This window comes from Xenopus laevis, chromosome 6S (genome assembly GCF_017654675.1).
Source record: "Xenopus laevis strain J_2021 chromosome 6S, Xenopus_laevis_v10.1, whole genome shotgun sequence".
Taxonomy (NCBI): Eukaryota; Metazoa; Chordata; class Amphibia; order Anura; family Pipidae; genus Xenopus; species Xenopus laevis.
Window position 1 is genome coordinate 73,619,917 of NC_054382.1, and position 24,753 is coordinate 73,644,669.

The following is a 24,753-nucleotide window of genomic DNA, read 5'->3' on the forward strand; positions in this document are numbered from 1 at the left end:
AGGGGAAATTATAGCTAGAAGTAATAGCAAATTTTCAAAATTTTCCATTACTTCTAGCAATACATGTCGTCGTAGATATAAATAATCAATATGAATAGGTGATCTTAGAAAACTTAGAAAAATTTTCAACTTTTTTTTGAGGAACTGCTATCTACTCTATTGCACTTCGCTTGGTCTGAGGTGGCGAAGGCAAGTCTGGCGATAGAGGTAATTGTCAGTAAAATCAAAAACGTAGTGAATTTGCGTAGTAATGCTCTTTTGCCAAAGCGAAAATTCACCCCAGCATTAGAGTGCAAAGTTGAAGAAGAAATTGACACCCAGTAGACCCCAAGGGGGTGAAGGCCCAATTGCACTTCCCCTGTACCTGCGGTAGATATCCCACTGTTATAACCATAGAAATTGTTAAATTAATGTGCATTGGCAAGTTGTTTATAATAAGTTAGCTTTTTGTGTTTTGTAGAGAGTGATATTCTGAGACAATTGCAATTGGTTTTTCATTTTTTATTATTGAAGGTTTTTGAGCTTTTCATTCAGCAGCTCTTCAATTTGCATCTTAACCATCTGGTAACTAGGGTCCAAATTACCCTAGCAACCATGCATTGATATGAATAAGAGACTGGAGTATGAATAGGAGAGGGCCTGAATAGAACTTTTTTATTTGGTTGCTATGGTCCAAATTATCCTAGCAACTATGCACTGATTTCAATAAGAGACTGGAATATGGAGATGACCTGAATAAAAAGTAACAATAACAATAAATTTGTAGCTTCACATTTGTGTTAAGGGTCAGTGACCCCCATTTGAAAGCTGGAAAGAGTCAGACGAAAAAGGCAAATAATTAAAAAGAAACTATTAAAAAAATAAATAAAGAGTGATTGAAAAGTATCTTCAAATTGGCCATTATTTAACTTAAAGGGGGACTAACCCTTTAATAGATTTTTTGAGCCAGGTTTTTCTATGGCTGGTGGAATTGTTATGTGATCTAAATTGACATCAGAACTAGTGAGTGTTTCCCTCCCCAGGCTTTACGTATTATGGGAGGCACTGGGACGTGTAGATACCAGGAAGTACAGCCTGGAAATGCATTTACCTTGTGGAACTGAAAGGAGAAGAGCTGTGAAAGCTGTCGCAAGCCATTGATTTCATGGTGAGGGGACACTTGTGAAAAATTAAAGCCAACCCCCATCTGAGCAGTCTCAGAGGTGTGTGAGCAACAGAGCTGACTTGAAGATCTGTGTAGCAGCCTATGAACAGAAGCTACAAAAATAGGTAATATAATTGGTGTGGGGTTAAATGTGCCTTGCAAAATGAGAGGAGCAATCTGCCGAACATAAAGCTTTCAATAATATGATAAAAGACAGAGGCTGTCTGGTTTGGCTATTCTAGCTCTCTTGGAGTTGTAGTTTTTCACATGTTGTGTTATGAGTAGGACATTTTTTGCAGACCGCCAGGTAAAGAGGCATTGTGGCTGTACTAGGTGTGCGACTGCTTTCTGCAACTTATCTCTCTCTTTACGGGTTCTTTAGTTCCACTTCTCAGTGTGTTTACGTGGCATTAGTAATGCAGTTTGGGCTTATTTTATCGCAGCAAATTGGCATAAAGTAAAGCAAAACTGAAACTACAGAGAACTCTGGAGTTTCCAGGAATCAATTTCCCAATAATGGCACGTTTTTACTTATGGAAATGTCTTTGAATATGCCAGTGACAATTTGTCAGAGTGTGTAGAGAGTGCATGTGTCCCGACCTTAAATTAATCATATCTATATCTACCTACCTATCTACATATATATATATATATATATATATATATATATATATATATATATATATATATATATATATATATATATATACACACACACACAAAATCGTATGATGCCTCATGCACTCACTTATCTAGGTTATTGCCCTGGTGCTAACAGAATATATGTATAAAAATGTAATAAAGGCTGTTGCACAACAGGGTCTTGCAAAAAAAAAAAAAAATTATTTATTGTTTAACAGATCGACGTTTCGACCCTCACTGGGGCCTTTGTCCCATATATATATATATATTCTTCCTCTTTGATCAGCAGCTTTTGTCTATATGTGTCTAGGGCTAGATGTTATGGGACATAGGATTTCTTTACTGTGCCCAATAAACATACATACAGTAGCTTCTGATTTCTCAAGTATCACTCTCTTACATACTTATAGAGCTAACATACTCCTCCATTTGCGTTTTCAGGTATTCTTAATATTATTTTATGTTTTTGTGCTGTAAATAGTATTGACACGAAGTTCAAAAGAGCACTAACTGAATATAGAGTTAAAAATTCATGCAAAAGGGAGGGAGGAGAGAGGGACTGTAGTAACTTGATTCTTTTCTTTCCAGACACAGCAAAGAAAAGCAGGCTTCAGTATTAAAGGGAGGCACTAGAAATTGTCCACACCAAGAAGCGCAATTGCCTTGTTGAATATAAGGGAGAAGAGCTGTCACAAGCCTTTGAGTTATTATTAGGGGACACCCATGAGAAACTTCAAGCAAAGCTCAATGTCCACAGAAGTGTGTTAGCAGAGAAGCTAATACAAGATTCCTCTGCACTCAACCCATTATCAATATATTTAAGACAGAGACATTTTGTGCATACTGCTACTGAAAAATGCCTTACCCTTTAAACAAAACAGGGATTGTTTGTCCATATATTGCAATATATTTAAGCTGGCCAACTACGTCAAAGTCATCCCATATCTGGCCAGTCCTATGCTCAATTTTCATTTGATTCATTAAGAATTCTATGGTTTCATTATACATTTTATAAAAGGGTAAGGCATTTTTCAGTAGCAGTATGCACAAAATGTCTCTGTCTTAAATATATTGATAATGGGTTGAGTGCAGAGGAATCTTGTATTTGTCTATATGTATTTTGTGGTCACACCCTCATTGCACCCCCGCCTAATGATTTTAAAAACTAGTGGTGAGCACAACTTTCCCTTGTTTGTTAGCAGAGAAGCTGACATGGAGATCTGCACAGTGGCCTGTTAATAGGACACAGAGAAGGGTAATGTAATGGGTTTGGGATTTATGTTCCGTAAAGCAGTGCTGTCCAACTTCTATGGTACCGAGGGCCGGAATTTTTCCAATCTACATGGTGGGGGGCCGATAATGGAAGCCAGTGTTAGCCACTCCCTGTTTTTAGACCACACCCACTTTAAACCACACCCATGTTACAGCAAGACCATGCCCACATTTATAGCACACCAAAAAACCAAATGGTTGGTGCTCACTGCAGGGATCAGGGCCGGAACTAGGGGTAGGCAGAGTAGGCGGCTGTCTAGGACGCCATCATTGAGGGACACACTTTTTTCAAGCGTCTATTTAATAATTTGTTTCAGTAATCATGGTCACCCAGTTGGGTGGAATCCATCCCCTTCTCCCTCTTGCCGGCAAGTAATAGCTCCTTCAATGCGGTGCACCGCAATGTGCATACATTCGTCAATGACATCACTGATGTGTTGGATGGCAGAGAGCTGGGGGGCTGCTTGGTGTGGCTCTCGCTGCTCTCAGCCTTGCACAGTTGCACTGAACTGAAGACATTCTTTCTATTACTGTAAAGTGTGAAGCTTCCTGCTGGCACAGCCAGGTACATATTTGCTGGGATGGGCGCTGGCACAGGTACATAAATACTTGGGGGCAATATGATGTGATCAGATTTATTTTTGGCTGCTGCTGACACAGGTAAAGATTGGGGGCAATATGATGGCTGCTGGAGGGCTGTATGATGGATGGCTGCTGAGCTTGCTTGCACAGGTACAGGGGGCAGTAATATAAATTAAAGATTGTTGTACATTTTCTTGCTCTCTTTATTTAAAATATTTACCATCATGGTAAGGAGGGAAATGCAGGACAGGGGGCACTGAGTGAAGCTCTTGCCTAGGGTGCTGAACTAACTTGTGCCTGCCCTGGCAAGGATGTCACTCATATGGGAAAAAAGCTAAGTCATATTAAGACATACCCACAAATCCATATGTCTCCTCCTCCCCTGTGTATAATAAAGTACCCCAGCATATGATTAAACACCTTAGGGGCCACTAACAATAATTTTCAAATGCTAACAAACCCAAATACCAAAGTATGACACACACAGGGAGCATAGGGAAGGCAGAACAGAGCAGGAGACAAGTAAAGATATCAGTCTAATATGTACTACATACAGTGACACAGTGCTGGTGCCCCATTAGCATTTTGTATAAAGTGTGAACAGTTGAACAATGTGGGCAGTTACAGTCTCGATCTCAGGTGTGAACAGTACAGGATTTTAGGGGAGTGAACAATAGAGGTGTCACAAGTGTAAACAATGCAGGGGGATCACATGTGTGAACAATGCAGGAGATTAGCCTCAATTTGAGGTTTAAACAATGCAGGGGCCAGTTAATCTCTAGTGATACCTTTTAAATCTTACATATGGTAAGCAGACACAGAAGGCAGACTTTGATTTGGGCTGCCAGTTGGACAGCCCTGAATTAGAGGAACAATCTAACACACAAAAAAACTTTCAATAATGTAATAAAAGACAGAGGATGTCTGCCTTGGCTATTCCAGTTGTTGTTCAAGTACATCTCTTAGTAACCTGCTTCCCTCAGCAAAGCTTGCAGGACACAGATGCTGGAAAGTGAAAGTGGTTTCAGTTTCAGCATGTCCCTTTAGTTTTAAAACATTTTAAAACATTTTTTCAGAAAGAATATACAGCACAAGCCTTATTTATTAAACACATAGTTACATAGTTAATTTGAGGTGGAAAAAAAAGACAAGTCCATACAGATGTATCAATACACTGAAACAGATACAAATATATCTATATATCCCTGTACTAAACTAAATTAAAGATCACAATAGCCTTGGATATTATACTTGTTCAAGAAATCACCCAAACCACTTTTAAAGGCATACATCTGCCATAACAGCATCACCTGACAGGGCATTCCGCAACCTCTCTGCCCTCACTGTGAGGAACCACCTATACTGCTTTAAATGAAAGTTCCTCTAGTCCAAAGGGTTGGCCTCTGCTTTGTTGATCATTTTTAATGGGAAAAGGATGCTGATATCTGCTTATAATGCCCTGAAACATAACTGTAAAGAGTATTCACATGCCCTCATAAGCACTGAGAAGTTGTAGTGTACTATATACAGTATATAACAGCCCAGGGAGCACATTGAGATATACCAGGTTTATTGTTGTGCCCTACAATGGTAATATTTATTGCTGATGGGTATCTGTGAATTGTTTGACAAATGAGTATACCTAGTTCCAGGAGCAGATAGCAGTTTATACTGAGAATTGCTGGCAAACCACTTGGTGAACTCACTGAGAGGATTAATTTAACTGGTGGTGCACAAAAACTCATTTGCAATCAAGCTGTTGCACAGCTCCCTATCCTATGCTATTGCAATAACTGCTATAAACCAACTTTTGTTTTAATTCTGATTTTAGAAAATTATATACAATCTGCTAAACCGTGCTATTTACAAGGAAGCGCTATGGCAGAAGGGATATCTCTGGATAATATTATTATGAAGTCTGAAGACTTAAAAAGCAAGCAGAAACTTGATTCTGGAGGATATGGACTGGTGTCTTTATGCCGCCATCGGATTAATGGACTGGTTGTATTGAAAACAGTATATACTGGATATTTGCATGCTGAGTAAGTCTGTTGTTGCATTCAATTTTCTAATTGTTTCAAATGTATTCAATTAATTTTTATTATTAATGATTGTACAAACAAAATACAGGACCTCGTTTACTAACATGTGTAAAGTGCATTTCACCATGTTTTTTCCCCACTATGCAGCTTATTTTTAATAATGCATGTAGCTTGTCTAGGACAATTTTGCATCTTCTTTGAGGGATGACTACTCTGCTTCTCCACAATAAACACCTTTTATGAGCAGACAATTCATGCTGATGGCTTGAATGTGGTCTGAACTTTTAATTTGGCCATCCCCGCCACACCCAGTTGAGAACACAAGAAAGGATTGGATCCTTTGCAGTGATATGAACAATCTTAGTAAGAGAATCAGGCAGGGATTCCAGCATTAGTACTTTAAGTAAAGATGATAGTAAGCAGTCTGAAATTTGCAAAGGCAAGCGAGCGCCAGCATTTAAAATTGATTTCCCATGTTTGTACGCAAGAGTGGAACCATAAGCGCTTAGCATGATACTTCATCTGAACATTCAAGGAGACATAAAATTAGGAGTAGGAACATCTTTTGAGAGCAAACCAAACAATGGCTTGTGATCTATGTGGGTTTCAAATGTATGCCCATAGAGGTAATTATTAAACTTTTTAACACTGGCAATGACAGCTAATGCTTCTTTGTTAATTTATGCATAGTTCCTCTCTGCTGATGTCATGGTCCTAGAGTAGTAAGCAACTGGTGCCTCTTTACCATTTGGCAGAATGGGACTAAGAACAGCACCAACACAATAAGGAGATGCATCTGTAGTAAGAATTAATGGCCAATATCCATCATAATGAACAAGAAGAGTCAGATGTCAGCAACTGTGTAACTTTGAGGAATGCCTCCGAAAGTTTAGGAGTCCAGTTCCAAGCAAGCGGTGAAGAGGCTCTGCCACGGTTGCCTTGGGAGCAAAGAAGCTGTGATAAAAATTGAGCATCCCAATGAGTGCTTGAAGCTCTTGTTTAGATTTTGGTTTACTTGCATCATGAATAGCTTTCACTTTATTTTCTGTAAGATGAATGCATGAAGCATCTATACGGTACCCCAAGAAATTTTCTCTGGTAGCTTCAATCTCATATTTTTATTCTTTAAAAGAATGCTTGATTAATCAAAACGAGAGAGCACCTTTCTAAGGCGGTCAGCCAATATACTTTCAGATGGCCCCATTGGTAGAACTTCATCAAAATATCGTACAACACCAGGAATGTTGGATAGCAAGGTTTTCATAAAGTGCTGGAATATTCCTGGTATAGTGTAAATTCCAAATGGGAGGTGCATAACCTTGAATGCACCCTGATGGGTGAGAATAGATTGGGCATCTGCAGAAACTTCATCCATCCATCTAACTTCATCCACCAACTGTTGGTATGCCTCGGCAAGGTCCAGTTTTTTAAAAACCTTGCCACCTTGCCACCTTAAGATATTCCCTAGTGACAACATGGATACCTTGGATGCTGATTTCTAATGGAGAAAAACAGTTCTTTCCCAAAAGGCTTTTTTGAGTACCTCTGGCAATTAGTAGGGGTAAAATCCCGCCGAATATATTGTACTGAACAATGACATTGAGTCATTGAGTGTGCACCCGGGGTTTGATAATGATGACGAATTATGAGGGAACACTATAGCAAATAATTCTGAACTTATTATAGTAAATGTTGCCCCTGAGTCAATCACATTTCACACCAATGGCCATTTATATTCAGAGTATTCATGACCCTTACTGTTGACATGTTGAATATGATATAACTGTTTAACTTCTGTTCCAGTAGCTGCTACGTTATTTGTGGAGAACCCAAGGAGAGCTTGAAGCTCTTGTTTAGATTTTCGTTTAGGTGCATCATGAATAGCTTTCACTGTATTTTCTGTTAAACGAATGCCTGAACCTACGGTACCCTGTTCCCTTTGCTGTTCCATTATTTATGGAGACAGGCCCCGATTTGTGGCGAGGCCATATAGGCCCGGGCCTAGGGCGGCTAAAAATAGGGGCGGCATGCCGCCCAGCCGCATTATGGGGACGTGTGCATCCCCATTCAATTACACCAGCTGCATCGGCGCTTTTTCACCGGCGTGCTGGGAAGGGGAAGTGTAGGTGGGCGCTAGGACCGCACGGCCGCACTGTGTGGAGAATTTTATTTGTGAATATTTGTCTTTTCCTGATTAATCCTTGCTTTGCAAGCACTTATAAGATGGCCTTTCTTTTTGCAGTAATGAAAGGTAGCATTCCTCAAAAGGCACGTAGAGCACCTATGCTGAACACCACATCCCATACAAGGTGAAAATGATGATGAATCTTTTGCAAAATAGTTTGCTATTTGCTGTTTAGAAAATTTATGTTATCTCCCTGGTTTGGAGATTGGGAGGTTATGGTGTGAACGGTGTGAATGGTTGTGGTGAAATTAATTTCCTTAGTATGTGAAAGTGTTGTTTCTGCTACCAAGGCCTTTTCATGTGCAGCTGCAAGTGTGAATACTGCAGACTTAACAGTCTCACAGCATGTCTTTTAGGAACACTCTAAACTGGCAGTGCTCTGCTAAGCACTTTAATTCTGCAATATAGGTAGAAATTGTTTCATCTGATCTGTGGTTTCGTTTGTGGAAGTGAAATCTCTGTATAATGACGGTTTTGGAGAAAAATGTGCCTTTAACATTGCTAACAACTCCTCATAAGTCTTAGTTTTAGGAGAGGCCGGAGCAGTGAGTGAGCGAATTACTACAAATTTTTTAATGCAACAGACATTCAGCAGCACTGCCCTTCTCTGCTCAGGCTTATCTATAGTATTTGCTTCTAGAAAGAAGGAAAGTCTCTCTGCATATGAGAGGTTCCTTTTTTGGTCTTTTCCTATACTGCTGCTCTATGCACACATAGGGGTATATTCAGGGACGGACTTGGCCAGCAGGACACTGGGAAAAACCCGGTGGGTCCCCGCTGGCCTATATCCGCTCCCCCAGAAAAGTTAATGCCGCCGTTGTCGCGCATCTTCTGGGCATTCGTGTCGTGTCTTCTGAGCAGACGTGTCATGTCTTTTGCGCATGTGTGTCGCGTCTTTTAGGTTTGCGCGTCGCATTTTTCTCATTCGCTTTTGTGGAGATGGGCAGGGGGCTGGAGGTCAGGAGGGGACTGCCGGGAGGTATATTTATCAGAGTGAAGTTAGAGATCACCACAGTCCTCTAGATTGAAATTCTCTGGACTTTTAAAAGAGTATTTATCAATTGGTAAAAGTGAAAGTTCATCCCTTCATAAATACACCTTTTAAAATCCCATAGAAATGAATGGGAAGTGGCTGAATTTCACACTAGCAGACTGTGGTGATATTCAACTTCACTGTTTAATAAATATACCCCCTTAGAATTGTAATCCTCATCACCACAAAAGGTTTTGGGTTCACAGTGGAAGTTGTGTAGGACTAACTGGTTATGCTTTAACAACTGGTTTATTAGAGCTTCAACATGGCTAACTATGTACACACATTTTAAGAAGGAAGTATCAAACCATTGAGAGCAAACACAAATGGAGCTAGAGAAGTACATTCACTAGCAGAGAGAGAGAATACATATCAATGAAAGAACATTTAGACAAGCACCTCTTTCTAGTGGTACCCCATGTTGTATATTAATCCTTTAACCTGTACTGAAACTAGTCTCCAGTCAGCATATTACTACATGTGATACAATTTGGGCATCTGAAGCTCCTTAATTGAGTCATGCTCACTGCATCCAGGGGTTGTAATATGGAATTTAAGGCACGCAGGTTATGTCACCTCCTATACCCAAGGTGAAAGGTGGTTGAAAATCTTTATATGGCAATGTTTTATCAGTCCTGACAATCTGCCAAATGTCTTTAAAGGAGAAGGAAAGTCGTATCCCACTTGGGGGTGCCAAATGTTAGGCACCCCCAAGTGAATGTGTTTACTTACCTGAAACCTCGGGCTGGTGCTCCTACCAGCAGAAAACTGCACCGGCCCGGGGTTATTCCAGTGAGCACGATCCTCTTCCGGCTTTTTCTTTCTTCAAATTTCCCGGGGCAGACGCATGCGCAGTACAATGAAATAGCCAACTTTTTAGTTAAAGTTTAGCTTTTCGCTCTAATTCGCATGTGAAGCCATGAGAAAAAATAAGAAGCCAGAAGAGGATCGCTTTATGGTGCTCGCTGGAATAACCCCAGGCCAGTGCAGTTTTCTGCTGATAGGAGCACCGGCCCAGGGTTTCAGATAAGTATATACATTCACTTGGGGGTGCCTAACATTTGGCACCCCCAAGTGGGATATGACTTTCCATCTCCTTTAACTATCCTACTTATCAAGGCATCCCCCAGGGAGTACTTTGTCTTGAAGGTTTATTAATTTAAACATTTATTGGCACACCACACCCTGTGAGCCATATTGATATTTTTACATATTCATATACAGTATGCACACTTACCCTCCACTAGTAATGCAACCCATCTCACCCCTGTGTTTTTTGGATGTGACATGCCGTGTAATAGAGTGCCAAGCTCTACTGACTTGCCTGTGCCAATTGCTTTCATCAATAGGTGCAATTTATTACAATTAGGGTGTAATATGTGATCTCACGTATTTAATAAATTGTTCAATAATTGTGTTTTTTTGGACCAGTAACTGATAATAGCCAAGGTTACTCAGCCTAAAGGGGCACTTAGCTTTCCTAGTGTGGCTATATGTATACAGTATGTCCTGCTATATAGTGTAACTGATGTGAAGTAATAGTTATTGCAGGTAAACACAATGCAATGGCAATGTGCGAATACAAATCTCATGCATTGGCTTGCCTAGTGTCGAGAAGGACGCGTCCCCATTGTATGTGCTTTAGTCCTTTTCTTCATTTTTGCGAATGTGCTGTGTGTAATATGATTTAAAGTTATATCTAGACCTTTTGTGGCTCCCTGGCTGATTCTATATGGTATGGTTGTGGTGCTCGCTTTGAGACTTGATTCATTTCTACACTTTGTAGTATTTCTGTTTCACGTTTACACTCACTGATGATGTCATCAGGTGCTCGCACTTATTTCATTTAAATGAGGGTGGAGGGGCCAACTCTGTTTGTGTGTCTTGAGAAAGGTTTCACAAAGTGACTGAATGCATAAATTTAGATTTTTTTCAATTTATTTCAAAGTCACAGTGTGCATCTTTATAGTATAATTCTGTTACATGAATCATTGGATAACACCTGGGCATTTGCCTGACAGAAAAACCTCATTATCTGATAATTTGTGATGACCCCTAATCTTAGCTTTTCACCAGCTGCTTAAAGCACACTGAGCATGTGCAGTGTCTTAATAAAACCCAAGATGGGAAACTACTGTGACAACTTTGAAGGGCTGGATCATTACTACTATGTGCTATACATTATACTATAATATGAGATGCTGAACCTTGTAGACTGGTTCAATAAGTTCAGTATATAAAATATGGCATTTCTAGCCATATTCATTTTTAGGGTTTAGTTTACCTTTTAGACACTAGATGGGGGTTCCCCTGCAGGTGGGAAGAAAGCAGTATAATTATTATGTTATACCTTTTAGTATGTAAAACAGTGGGTTTATAAGTAAAGGGCGACTATAATGGTTTTATTTTCTCTCCAGGCACAATGAAAAACTTCTTGAAGAGGGTAAAATGATGCACATGTTAAAGAATGACCGTGTGGTAAAGCTTCTTGGCCTAATATTAGAAAATGGGAACTATTCACTGGTGATGGAGTATATTAGGAATGGAAATTTATTGACTGTTTTAGAAAAGGTATGAAATAACACAATATTAATCCTAATGAAAACCATGCCAATCTATCATACCACATGAGCACATGGACCACAGTGACTTTTACAGAGCTGTCAGAGAGTTTGTGCTGTACAGGTATGGGATCCGTTATCTGGAAACTCTTTATTCATAAAGCTCCGAATTACGGAAAGGCTGTCTCCAATATCCAAATAATACAAATATTTAAACATGATTTCCTTTTCTCTGTAATAATAAAACAGTACCTTGCACTTACTCCAAACTAAGATATAATTAATCCTTATTGATATAGCCTATTGGTTTTATTTAATGTTTATATAAATTTCTAATAGACTTAAGGTATGACGATCCAAATTACCAAAAGATCTGTTATCTAGAAAACCCCAGGTCCCCAGCATTCTGGATAACTGGTTCCATACCTGTATAAATATCACTGACTAAAGGCACAGCATGCCTAAACTTTTATGTTGTTATACTTTGTGTATTTTTGTAAGAATATTTTTTTTATTACTTTGCAAATTGTATTTGTAAAGGACTACTAGGATATGCAGCTCTGTGCAATCTTACAATTTAGGAGAGTACACAGGGGGTGGACATTATAATAAATAAATAGTAAATAAATATGTATTCTTACACAGCGATTAAGAGCCATGTGGTAAGAGGCAAAGTAGGAAGCAGGTTCCTGCCCTGTAAATTACAATAATGATTCTTTGAACATGGTATATTACTTGTCATGATCTGTCACTGGACAAACATTTTATCTACTGTATCTGTGCCACAACTTGAGAGTTGCTACATGTCCAGAAATCCAAAATATTCAGTTCCATTTCATTGAATTGAAATATTTGAAATATTCTTCATCTTTATTCTCATAATATATTTTTCTTGTTAGGTTGAAGTTCCTCTCTCTGTTAAAACCCGTTTTATCCTGGAAATTATTGAAGGAATGAGCTACTTACATGATCAGAAAGTAGTCCATAAGGATCTAAAACCAGAAAACATATTAGCAGATGAGGATTTTCACATCAAGGTAAACCTTCATTTTATTTGCAGTTTGAGGGGTTTATTTATCAAAAAACTAATTTGAATTTATGTGAATTTTTTTTACTTGAATAAGTTCAAATGTACTCACAACTCGAATGGGAGGTTATTTATGAAAAAACTTGAACGTCTAATATTCTATTGAATAGTCACGGCCGAAAATTCAAATCAAATTTGAATAAAGTTTTCCCTCAATTAACATATTTAAATGGTTCAATGGACCTCTGCCATTGTAAATTAACTCAGCAGGTTTTTAGGTGGCGAATATTCAAAAAGAACTGTTTTCATGTTCAAGGTTTGATGAGTGGGATTACAATTAGAATGTGTGAATTTTGACACCAAAATATTTCAAAAAATCAAACTGACTATTCGACCCTTAGTAAATCTGCCCCCTAAATGTATATGTTACATTTATTTAATTTAAGTTCTGTGCAGAGTTGCAGAGATGAACGCAAGAGTTTGCTCCAATGTTAGACTTGAGTACCTATTGTAGCAACAAATGCCATATCTTTTTATTAATGTAATTTTTGTATGGTATTTTTTTTAGTATTTGCTATTGCTTTATTGGACTGGATCCCACCCCCTGTACCAGAAAATGCAGAAGAGGTATATCCCTTGTGTAATAAACTCCTCCTCCCCCCAACTAGGCATGTATCTCTTTTGCTACCTCTAGTTCCAGCCCTGCATTTGTAGAAAGTGCAAGTAAATATTGCAAAAGTAAACATACAAAATGAAAGAAAAGATCCAGGCAAGAACATCTAAACTATACCAGGAAGCAGAAGACGCATAAACAATATGCAAAAATGGATCCCTAACTCACTCCTTCTCAACATGAACTTGCATTTATCCCTTAAAATCTGCCATGTCTGCCAGTATAGAGGCACCCTTGAAACTAAGGGAAAATGGCCACTAATGGGAAAGGGTGTTTTGACCATTGTGGTTTCAACTGAGAAGTCTGAGTTGTTAAAGAAGTAAACTTTTTTTTTTGCACTGTAATCACAAGACTTTCATATTTGCTGATTAATGATACAATTTGCTGCATTTATTGACCAATTGCTTGCACTTGCATCTTAATTGATTCAATCGTGGTTAACCTTTTTTGTAAGCTCTTAAAGGAGAAGGAAACCCCCTGGGCGCAAAAACCCTCCCCCCTCCCCTGTGTTGCTCAATGGCCTACCTGTCCCGCTGGGCAAATGCCCCTAACTTGTTACTTACCCCTCTGCGCAGGTCCAGTCCACGTAGTTCACAGACGCCATCTTCTCCCAAGCGATCTTCTTCCTGCTTTGACCGGCGTTTTTGGTGCATGCGCAGTAGGACCATTTCACCGGTACGGATCTACTGCACATGCGCCAAAAGTCACGGAGTTTTCCGATTTCACTTTGTGACTTTTGCCGTATCCGCAGTAGATCCGTACCGGCGAAATGCTCCTACTGCGCATGCACCAAAAACGCCGGTCAAAGCAGGAAGAAGATCGCTTGGGAGAAGATGGCGTCTGTGAACTCCGTGGACCTGCGCAGAGGGGTAAGTAACAAGTTAGGGGCATTTGCCCAGCAGGACAGGTAGGCCAGGGGGGAGGAGGGAGGGGGAGCAACACAGGGAACGGGAGGGGGGAGGGTTTTTGCGCCCAGGGGGTTTCCTTCTCCTTTAAAGAATAATTTGGCATTTCTGTTATTGAATATACCATAATATTTTTTATTCAAATTAATCAATTAAGATGCAAGTGCAAGCCTATGATTAAGTGTTGTGAGAAAACGAAACGCGTAAGGCTGTGATCCACACTTGTACCTCAATAAAGACTTGTTTTTACTACTACTGCCTGGAGGACTGCTCTTTGAGTGCCTACCCTACAAAACAATAGGGTGATGTCCGCTCCCTTATGCTGAAGACTTGGGGCAGAGCACCTGAGGCTGAGCCTCCTAATCTACATGCTGAGTCTTTCTAAAATGTTTATATGATGATTATGCAGAAACCACAACAGGCTGAATGCTGGTACTAAGGTAGGTTATTCTAGGAGGCTATTTAAAGCAATATAAGAGATAGTAAAAAAAAAAGTTTACTTCTTCTTTAAGAACACTGTCTATGTGCTGAAAGCCTAAATGAATGCTCCTATGCCACAAGGAATTGACATGTCTACAAACTTGCTTCCAATGTAATTAGGGGAAATATATGAACTAAGAAATCATGTAAAACATAACAAATAGCAGATATATACTACAGAGCAATATTTTTCTCTTTTATGTTTTTAAGATTAAAATGTTTGTTGCATTTCTCCAGTTATGTGTTATTTCCTGGTAGAGACTTCCTGAATTTAAAATAAATGCTGCAAATTCAAAACACCTTATTTTGTCATTTCAGATTGCTGACCTGGGTGTGGCTACCTTTAATAAATGGAGCAAACTGACTAAGGAGCAAAGTAAGCTCCAGAGGAAATGCATGCACCAAAGCACGGGTAGCTATAAAAGCAATGCTGGAACTTTGATCTACATGGCACCAGAACATCTGAGATCTCTGAATGCAAAGCCTACTGAAAAGTCCGATATTTACAGTTTTGGCATAGTGATTTGGGTGATATTTACTAATAAGGAACCCTATGAAAGTAAGGATAATCTGTTCTATTTCTTCTGAATATTTGAAAGCAATTGTACTGTATATCTGCATAGATTTATCACATGTATTATTCTGGCCAAATAGATAAAGACTTCTTTTGAGGCAAAATGAGAAATTAAAAAAAAAAACGACATATTTTAGATTTGTGATTTTGATGTGTTATATCAGTAGTAATGGGCAAATCTTACCCGTCTCGCTTCACCAAAAATTTGCGGAAAGGCAAGAAAGTCGCCAAACGCATTGAAGTCAACGGACTTTTTTGACAAGAAATTTTTCAAACCTCACAACAATTTTTAAAGCGTTCGACCTGTTTTTTCTGTGAAACGAGGCAAAATATGTCACTCATCCCCACTTACAGTGTATACAATGAATGAACATTAGCTGCTGATGTCTTGTGACCTCCAAAGTCAAAGATGTGACATACCTTATTATCAATAATTTATTCAAAGAATCATTTGATGGAGGTGTTTGTGACTAGTAGCTTCCACTTATCTTAGCTTTAACACTTGTTTTAAAAACGCTAATATGTTTTTTATACTGTGATTTTCACAGTTGCAGTATTCATTGATACCTCTGCCACATTAATACTATACAACTATAGAACACATTTAGCTGTCCTTTGTGCATTTTAGCAGTTATCATAAATACCCTATTATTTTTGTATGCTTATCCTAGATGCACTTAATGATGACCAAATATCATATTGCGTCACAAGAAATGAGAGACCAAGTGTAGAGGAACTACCAGAAGAATGCCCGTCTGAAGCTTTACATCTCATGCAGCAATGTTGGGATGATAATCTAGATGCAAGGCCTTTGTTTAAAGGTGACACCATTTTCTTTGCTACAAATAAAACAGCTAGCAGTGCAGGGTTAGAACATAAGGGCATTGCAGTATTATTATTGGGCATTTAGAAAGTGCCAATATATTCCACAGCCCTGTAAAAACAAAAAAGAAGAATCCATGCAAATCACATACAGCTACATACGATATTGACCAATTCAAGAGATGCCCAACAAGTAGTTTAAGTGCATTGATTTGGGGAAATTTTAGGGGCTTTGGGATGTATATTAACTGGAAACAAGTGGAATAATGTAATTTGGCCTATTTTATGTGTCCGCAGCATGTGCACCCGTCCTGCAGTTTACTGAGATGGATAAACTATACCCCTGCTGCTTTGGCTTGTTTGCAGCGGACCATGGACGGATGAGCTATAGAGCTGTCTGCCCTCCCCCCCCCATTTACTTTTCTTAAAGCTATACTGACACATTTCTATAAAAATCATAGGAACATGTTAGTAAGAAGTAGTTGCTGCACCGGAATAGTTCCCCTCAGAGCCGCCCCCAGCCCCTTGAACCTGCGTTGACCCAAACCTCCGAGACTGCTAAACAATCTTCTGTGCTGTTTCAGTGACGCTGGGCTGGGGGCGGTGCGATCCTTCCTTAGGCTAATTATGAATGAAAACAGGACTTCAGCCTATGGAAGTATCGCTCCGCCCCCAGCCCAGCCTCACTGAAGCAATGCAAAAGATCAGTTAGCTGTGTCAGCGGGTTGGCTGCACAAGGTTTGCAGGCCTGTAGGACAGCTTTGAAGGGGCATTTCAGGGGAAATATTCCGGTTGCCGCAACTACTTGATACTGACATGTTCCTACGATTTTTAAAGGAACGTGTCAGTATTGCTTTAAGAATTAGAAATATATGTTTTTCCAAAAACATTTAAAAACATTTTTTTCCATTTCAGATTGTGATTGCAAGTTCAGGCCACTTTATGAACTCAAACAAATGATGCATGTTGAAAAAGATGTGGCTAAAATGAAAGTAAGTATCTTCCCACTAATTCATCTAATATCTCTGGAACAAACATGAAAAAACATTATAGCAAAAAGTTGTGCTTAACAGAAGTGATGGGTGAATTTATCCGGCAGGCATTGATTTGCGTAGAATTTCCGCATTTCGCCACCTGCGAATTGTTTCGTAAAAATGCAAACAAATTCGGTGCGACAAAAAAGTCGCGTGTGTAAAAATCGTTTTTGCATTTGGATAAATATATATATATCATTGTTTATTTATAGAGTAACTTTGAAAGGCCAAATGTGATTGTGGAACAGATGGCTTCATTGCAATTGGATTGCATGGCAGAGCCTCCAAGCATTCAGCCAAGAGGTAATGAACATTTATTTACTGTACACTGATACATCAAGATCATGCCTCGTATTGCAGCCATTGCCAAGCACCTGTGTAGAAATTCTTCTTTCTTAAACTCTTTGTTAGCACAGTGGTTAGTTAACAAGTATGGCAAGGCTTCTTTTGTCTCTAACAGCTGCTTGAATGTCTTGAACCATTAAATAGAGCAGGGCTTTTCCTTGTGTGGCTCCCACATTAAAGTCTGCCCACTGTGATTCCAGACTGACTAAGTGCCCACATTGTTCACATGTTCACACCTCAGACAAACTGCTGGAGGGGCACCAGAATTGTATCACTGTATGTAGCACAGTATGAACTGTCCATCTTAGAGTCCTGATAGGTTTCCCTGTCTCCTGCTGTATTCTGCCTTCCCTATGTCCCCTCTGTGTGCCATACTCTTTGTGTACTACGAATCATTTCAAACATTAAAAATACCCAGTAGGATGGTTTTGCTATCAATATGGATTTATGCTAGTTTATTTGGAGTCAGGTACAAGGTACTGTGTTATTATTACAGAGAAAAGGACATTTTTAAAAATCAGAAATATTTGCTTAAAATGGACTTTATTGGAGATGGCTTTCCTGTAATTTGGAACTTTCTGGATAACATGTTTCCATACCTGTACTAAAGAGAATGCAATTGAGAACAAGTTAGTCAAAAACATCATGCTTGTTCTTTTATTTACTAAGTCAAATGATCCAAAGTTACATATTTGTGAGTGGAAAAAGTATGCAAACAATTGCTTCAGTGTGCTGTACTTACACAGCAATAACTACAACTTATTTGGTTTCAGTGCTGCACATCAGCTTGTAGGGCCCCCAATAAGAACTGAAGCCCCCCCCGCTGTGTACTTCCATCCTTGTGGCTGACATCAGGGCTGGAGCAGGCAGGCATCAGCGTGGCCCATGAAGGTGTGGGCCCACCAGGGTTTTCCTGGTGTCATACCAGCCAATTATTTGGTAGAATGGCTTATGTGTTTAGGGTCATCTTGTTGCATGTCACACTTTATCTTGAGCTTTAGTTCATGGACATATACCTTGATATTTTCCTGCAGAATTTGCTGGTGCAATTCAGAATTCATAGTCCCATCAATGATGGCAAGTTGTCCTGGTTGCAAAGTAGATCCAAACTATGATAATGCCACAACAATGTTTCATAGATGGGATAAGGTTCCTATGCTAGAGTGCTGTGTTTTGCCATTCAATAAAATGTTTCATTCAGTCCAAAAGTTCTGTTTTGGTCTCCTCCATCCACAGAACATTTCTCTAACCTTTCGCCCAAAGCAAATTTGTAACTTTGGATCAATCTCCTCAATAAATGAATGAACAAGTATAATGTGTTGACTCATTTGTTTCATTAATAGGTAAATGAATATAATCAGTGTAGTAAATACTAACTTTATGTACCCTTTATAGATCAGCAACTGTCACTGCACAGTTCCCAGGGTTTTATAACCACAAACCAAGTTGATGAATCCCTATTTGGTCCTGCTCCTAATGAGCCAGTAGAGTCTGAAGACCCAAGACAAGATGAAACCTTGGAGAGAAAACTACAGTATGAAATGAATTACTACCAAACTGGAAATCAACTTGACAACATAGGAGGCCAATCTTACACTCCCAAGAGTAGTTTAGAAGAAAAAAGTAGAAAAGTATTCAGCGAAGCATCAGGGATGAATCATATTCCATCAGATAGTGGATTTACTAGTAGTCCCATTGCATGCAAATTTGAAATGCCATCTCACCCAGCCTCTCATTTTGCCAGTTGGCAAGACATTTACCAGAGACCTGCTTATGATCAAAGTAGAGAATATGTTCCTGTTGGACTGTATGGACCTATATCTCCCACCCAAAACTCAAATGCTGTCTGGAAAGATAAAAATCCAACACCTGAATCAGGAATGCAAAGCTCTTATTCACAAACCAGTGACGTGTTTGCAAGAGATGCCAGGACAGGAGTCGGTGAGTAATTGCTTGTTGCCATACACAAGTGACAGTATTTTTTAATAAATAAAGGAACTGAACTTATGTATTAGTTGTCCAAATCCATGTGTCACAGACTTCATTATTACTACCTTAGGAAGCCCTATTATGCTATGATCAATTATTTAACAGTTACATATTACACAGTATCCCAATGGAGCGTACAGTGTAGTTTTGCTATAATGGGCACATATGCAGTTCCTACCATTTATTTAGGGGAAAAAAACCCTTTAAATAAATAAATAAACAAACTGTACATGTCTATATGTGTTTGTTTCTCTTTTTTTGTGTCTCACCATAACAAAGGGGTGTGTAGAGAATCCTAGTCCTCTCTCGTGGTTTTGGATAGACCTGACATAAAAAGGCAACACAGATACAAGGTATTGCCATGGTTCTGATGCAGGGATTCTTGCCTACAATAAAAAGTCCTGCTTTGGACCTGTTGCCAAGTCCACTCTACACATGATATATTAGGTAGCCAGGGCTTGTGTTAGGTTTGCCACCTGTCCGGTTTTCTCCTGGACAGCCCGGTTTTTGGAAGGGTTGTTCGGGTGCCTGTCCAGATTTCAAATTAGGAAATCCAGACAGGACACTGAAGTAAATAACATGGCAATCAGCCAATCGCTGATTACCACATCACAAGTCCCACCCATGCCATCATCAGCCCCAACCATACAGCAATGACCCCGCCTCCTATGTCAACCTGTCCAACCCCAACGTCATCCACCCCCTGCCTAGAGTTGGCCAAACAGAGAGGTGGCAACCCTAGCTAGTGTATATATACCTAAACCTCACCATGGGAGTTGCCTAGTTAAAGGAACTGTCAAATTCAGTCTAAGAGGCCATTGTAGTCGAAACTTCATGAAAACAACAGAATGCAGAGGAAGAAAGGAGAGTTTACACCTGGTTGGTATTTTATTGGCTTGGAGGGTAACAAAATGCTTTTTTTTTTCAGAAAAGGGGGAATGTTGAACCTCCAGTGTCAGCACTAAGGCACTTCTTTGCTTACCAACTATGACACTTGAATATTTAAAAAAAAAATAATATAACTTTTCAGATAGTATCATGTTGAAAGCACAGAAAACCATTAACAATTCATTACAAAATACTAATATGTTGTTTTTTTCTGTTTAGCGGACAGTGGCCTAAATGTCAGCATTTCCAACAGTAATTCAATTCAGATTGGGAATCATAACACACTGAGTGTCATCAGCAGTAAGCCTACAACAAGACCCGAATATATGAGTAGATTCAGCAACTCCAGTGTGGAAGATCTGGCTGCATTTGGTATGTTTTAGTGAAAATTTAAACAATGTGGGACATTTTTATTAAAGTTCTTGTAAACGTGCCTGTAGTGAAGTAACTTGCAAAAGAACATAAAGCTTTCCCTATGAAACAGAAAGTCAAATGATGCCAGAATATATTATTTATTTAAACTTTAATTTATAGGGTCTCAGAAGTGAATAAGGAGAGTTGATCACCACTTATGTATATATACTTATATATATATATAAAAGCTGGGCATACACAGCAAGATCAGCTCAATAGGCAACGTCACCAATAGGCGAAGTCAGGTTGATTCAACCATTTGGCCCCTGGGCTAACAATCATACTGTTGCCTAAACAGACCCATCTAGAGACCCATATCAACATTCCACTGCATTTATTGTCAGACCTGAGCAGGCCTTTTGCCCTTTTTGGACCACAGAGCATTAAATCTTTTCTACCTTTTCCAGGCTCTGTGCTTATGTTTCTTTATTTCCAGTACCAAGAAAGGTAGAAATTAGTTAATTTAATATTGTGTGGTGGGGTCAAGGATAAGAGCAACAAAAAGAACAGATGACAGTACAGGTGCCCACATAGAATTAGTCCTAAATGTATCTTTCTTAGCAAGAAGAACATGTTGAAGGGCTCTGCTTAGTGGACCCTTGATACAGTGGTGGGACCTGTTAACCAGGATGCTTGGGATCTTGGGTTTTCCAGATTTCCATAATGAGGTTCTCCTACCTAAATAGGTTGTTCACCTTCCAAACACTTTTTTCAGTTCAAATGTTTTCAGATTGTTTCCCAGAAATAAAGACTTTTTTCAATTACTTTCCATCTTTTATTTTTTTACCATTTTTCCAAAATCTAAGTTTAAAGTTTTATGACCCTGTCTCTGGTGTTTGAGTCTGGCAGCTCAGTAATTCAGGCGCAGACTCTAAACTGTTACAATTCTGCATTTACTTGATACATTTCTCAGTAGTATCTCTGGAGCTTTAGAAACTATTGTATCAATTCTAACAGCTGCCTGTAATGAAACCCAAGGATTCTGCTCAGCAGGGACAAAGATAAGAAATGTATCAACTAAATATATCAATTTAGAACAGTTTACACCCCCCCCCAGAGCTGCTTGAGAAGGTGAAAAATTACACTTTACACTTCCATATTAGAAAATGGTCACACATAGAAAAAGTAATTATTTCTGATCTGAGAAAAGTGTTGGAAGGTGATCAACCCCTTTAAGTCTAATGAAAAATATATAAGCATCAAATAAACCCAATAGGCTTATTTTGCTTCCAATAAGAATTGATTTAGTTTGGATCAAGTACAAGGTACAGTTTTATTATTACAAAGAAAAAGGCAATATTTTTTTTAAAAAAAAATTGGCCTTTCTGTAATGCAGAGCTTTCTGGACAGTGTCGGACAGGCCCGGCGGTAAACCGGGAAGTAACCGGGTGGGCCCCCTCCGGGCCAGACCCCCTCTCCCGATATCAAAATTTTGGAGGAAAAAAGTTTTCGGCGCTGCGCATGCGCACTGAGCGACACATCTCACGCATGTGCATGGCGCCGTTCAACACACAGCAACGCCAAGCTTGGCGCATCACAGTAGGGGGCCAGAGGGGGGCCCTGGACTAGAAGTCCCGGTGGGCCCTGGGCCCCCCAGTCCGACCCTGTTTCTGGATAATAGGTTTTTGTGTTTCTCTGGTGGGCAATTTGGTGCCCCAGTCTTACATTGACTGCATTTCTTGTCTGGTGGGATTTACTAACCTGCCTGATAGCTGGCTGATTATTGGTCAGATATTGGTCCCATACCTGGCTCAATAAGCTTGAACAAATAAGAGAGCAGCAACTTTTATTAACCATGTATGGCCACCTTCATTTTGTCTGTGAATCTGTTGTGCAATTTTGATAAAAAGCAATTGATTTTTTGTTCGGTAAGGGTTGGGCATCAGTCAGGATATATCAGAATGGCATGTGATGCTGTTATAATATATACTTGTGTGTGTGTATTTAACTTTCTCCTTTTTCCAGAGTGCCAAACTATAGTAAGAGACAATCAACTGCAACTACTTCGAGAAAATCTGTCAAAAAAATGGAAACAATTTGCACGCAATCTTGGCTTCCGTGAACCAGAGATCGATGAAATTGACCATGACTATCAACGAGATGGCCTGCAAGAAAAAGTCCACCAAACACTGCATAAGTGGAAAATGAAAGAGGGCTACAAAAACGCTACTGTGGGAAAGGTGGCCAAAGCACTCTTTTCTTTGGGGGAAAGTGAACTCATGCATGCCTTAATGAATATGGAGGCGACATAACTTGGAAAAAATCAATTGAACAAGTCCAGAAAAATGTTTTGAGAGATGCTCCTAACTTGCTCTACACATACAGTATTATGTATGTTATGGATTTTGGAAACTAGGACTTCTATAGTAAGATGTCTATGCTGCCCCTGGCAAATGGAAACCCTCATAAAGCCACGTGCCTCATCAAATAATGGGCAGCTATCTGCTAATCACCGGCTGTGGGAGTTGTGAATAGTCACAACTAACTCTTACAGATATTTCCACCAAATTTGTGGCTCCGAGTCTTATTGTAACATTGTTCAAAATAGCATAAAGCTGCGGAACCTGTTCTGTATCTTGCACAACGTCACACGTAACTCGCTCTGCAACTGACTTATGACATAGAAATACACACAGCAATGTACTTACAATCCTAAATCAATTGATGAAGACTTTTTAAAATGGAACTAATCGGTTTCGTTCAGCTGAAGTTCAGCTTCAAAATTCTCATGGACCTAAACAGTCTCTGTACATTACCTGACACTTGTGCATTAAAGAGAAATCTATTTTTCTAAATAAATAGGTCAGTTATCAAAGTACCTTACCTAGGGGGTTGATTCAGGGGCTTAACTACAGAGGAATCAGACCCTGCAGCTGAAGGGGGGCCCAGAAGGTACATGGGCCCCATGAGGCCCTAATTCCTATACAATGTCAATAAATATTGGTAAAAAGTCAACATTATTTGAAAGTGCCAGATCAAGGATCGTTTTGCCAAACAAAACCTTTTTTTTTATAAATATTTTCTATTCTGTAATAAATTAGAATGCAAAACATATTTTAATAAAGCAATTCAAATTTTCTATGATATTGATATTTCTGTTTGCAGGCATTCCTGTGCATTATACATTGGAAGGAGAAAGGTTTAGGTTTGAACTGGGAGACATATAGGATAAATGAACCCCCCCCCCTTCGTTATAGGCATTAATAAATAATATATGGTGCTGGTTTTACTAAAAATTAATATCTTTAAAAATGGCCCCTTTATTGAAGTGCTCTTTAGATCTGCTACAGTCATTGTCTGAGTTTCAAATGAGGGGTAGGTGTGACATAATGGTCCCTGCCAGAAGCACAGTAGGGGATAGCCAATCACAGCCCTTCAGTCACACAAGCAAAGACAGACTTCAGTTCCCTATCAGGTCAGCTTAGCTATCCTACAGTGCAGTGGTACAGCCTAGGAAAGCAAGCAGCAGGAAGTGGAACAGGTGGGCGGGACTAGTAGGGTTTTTGGAGATGAAACTACCCAAACACTACTTTTTTGAGCACTTTCCTTCTATATTGAAAATTGTATAATGCACCAGCACATTCTGGTTTTTCACACGTCTCCTTTACATTAATTCAAAAAAAAAAAGAAATCCTTATGGAAGGCAGTAATGGCCTTGTTGAACAAAATTAAGAAATCACCTAAATATAGCTCATTGAGGCGTTTCATGTTATTGGTCAAGATACAGGTGTGTAAAAAATCGGATTAACTGCCAATGAAAAGGTTTGTTGTCTCCACAGTCTTCTCTTTTATAACAAATGGATTGGGGGGGGGGAAGTAGAGGGGAACAGGGGAAAAGTGGAAAGAATATAATAAAATTTAGGAAAGGAGGATATAATAGCCCATCCCTGATTACCAAAGTAGAGACATAGAGAATATATGTACAGTATGTATATATACACACACACACCCATCCTATCTCGAAAAACTGACAACTAGGATGGGCTGCAGAACTGGAAACACTGCTAATGGAGGAATCTTTGATGAATGTAAAGTTTGGCGAAGAGACACAAGAACCATACACATCCTGTGAATTATATACTTATGACCAGTGCCTAGTGATGAAATCAGTTATAAGCTCAGTGATGTAATATGTCATGAC

The 24,753-nt window shown here is 39.3% G+C and overlaps 1 protein-coding gene across 1 annotated transcript; it reads left to right on the plus strand.

Moving 5' to 3' along the window:
- The first annotated feature begins 1,076 nt into the window (after positions 1-1,076).
- On the plus strand, positions 1,077-23,672 carry ripk1.S (receptor interacting serine/threonine kinase 1 S homeolog). Its single transcript, XM_018269453.2, has 11 exons — positions 1,077-1,269; positions 5,472-5,682; positions 11,318-11,471; positions 12,361-12,498; positions 14,865-15,105; positions 15,792-15,941; positions 16,858-16,934; positions 17,189-17,279; positions 18,717-19,262; positions 20,418-20,570; positions 22,578-23,672. Exons 2-11 carry the CDS (start codon positions 5,519-5,521, stop codon positions 22,862-22,864), a joined length of 2,001 nt encoding a protein of 666 aa, XP_018124942.1. The 5' UTR covers positions 1,077-1,269; positions 5,472-5,518; the 3' UTR covers positions 22,865-23,672.
- Positions 23,673-24,753: the final 1,081 nt, after the last annotated feature.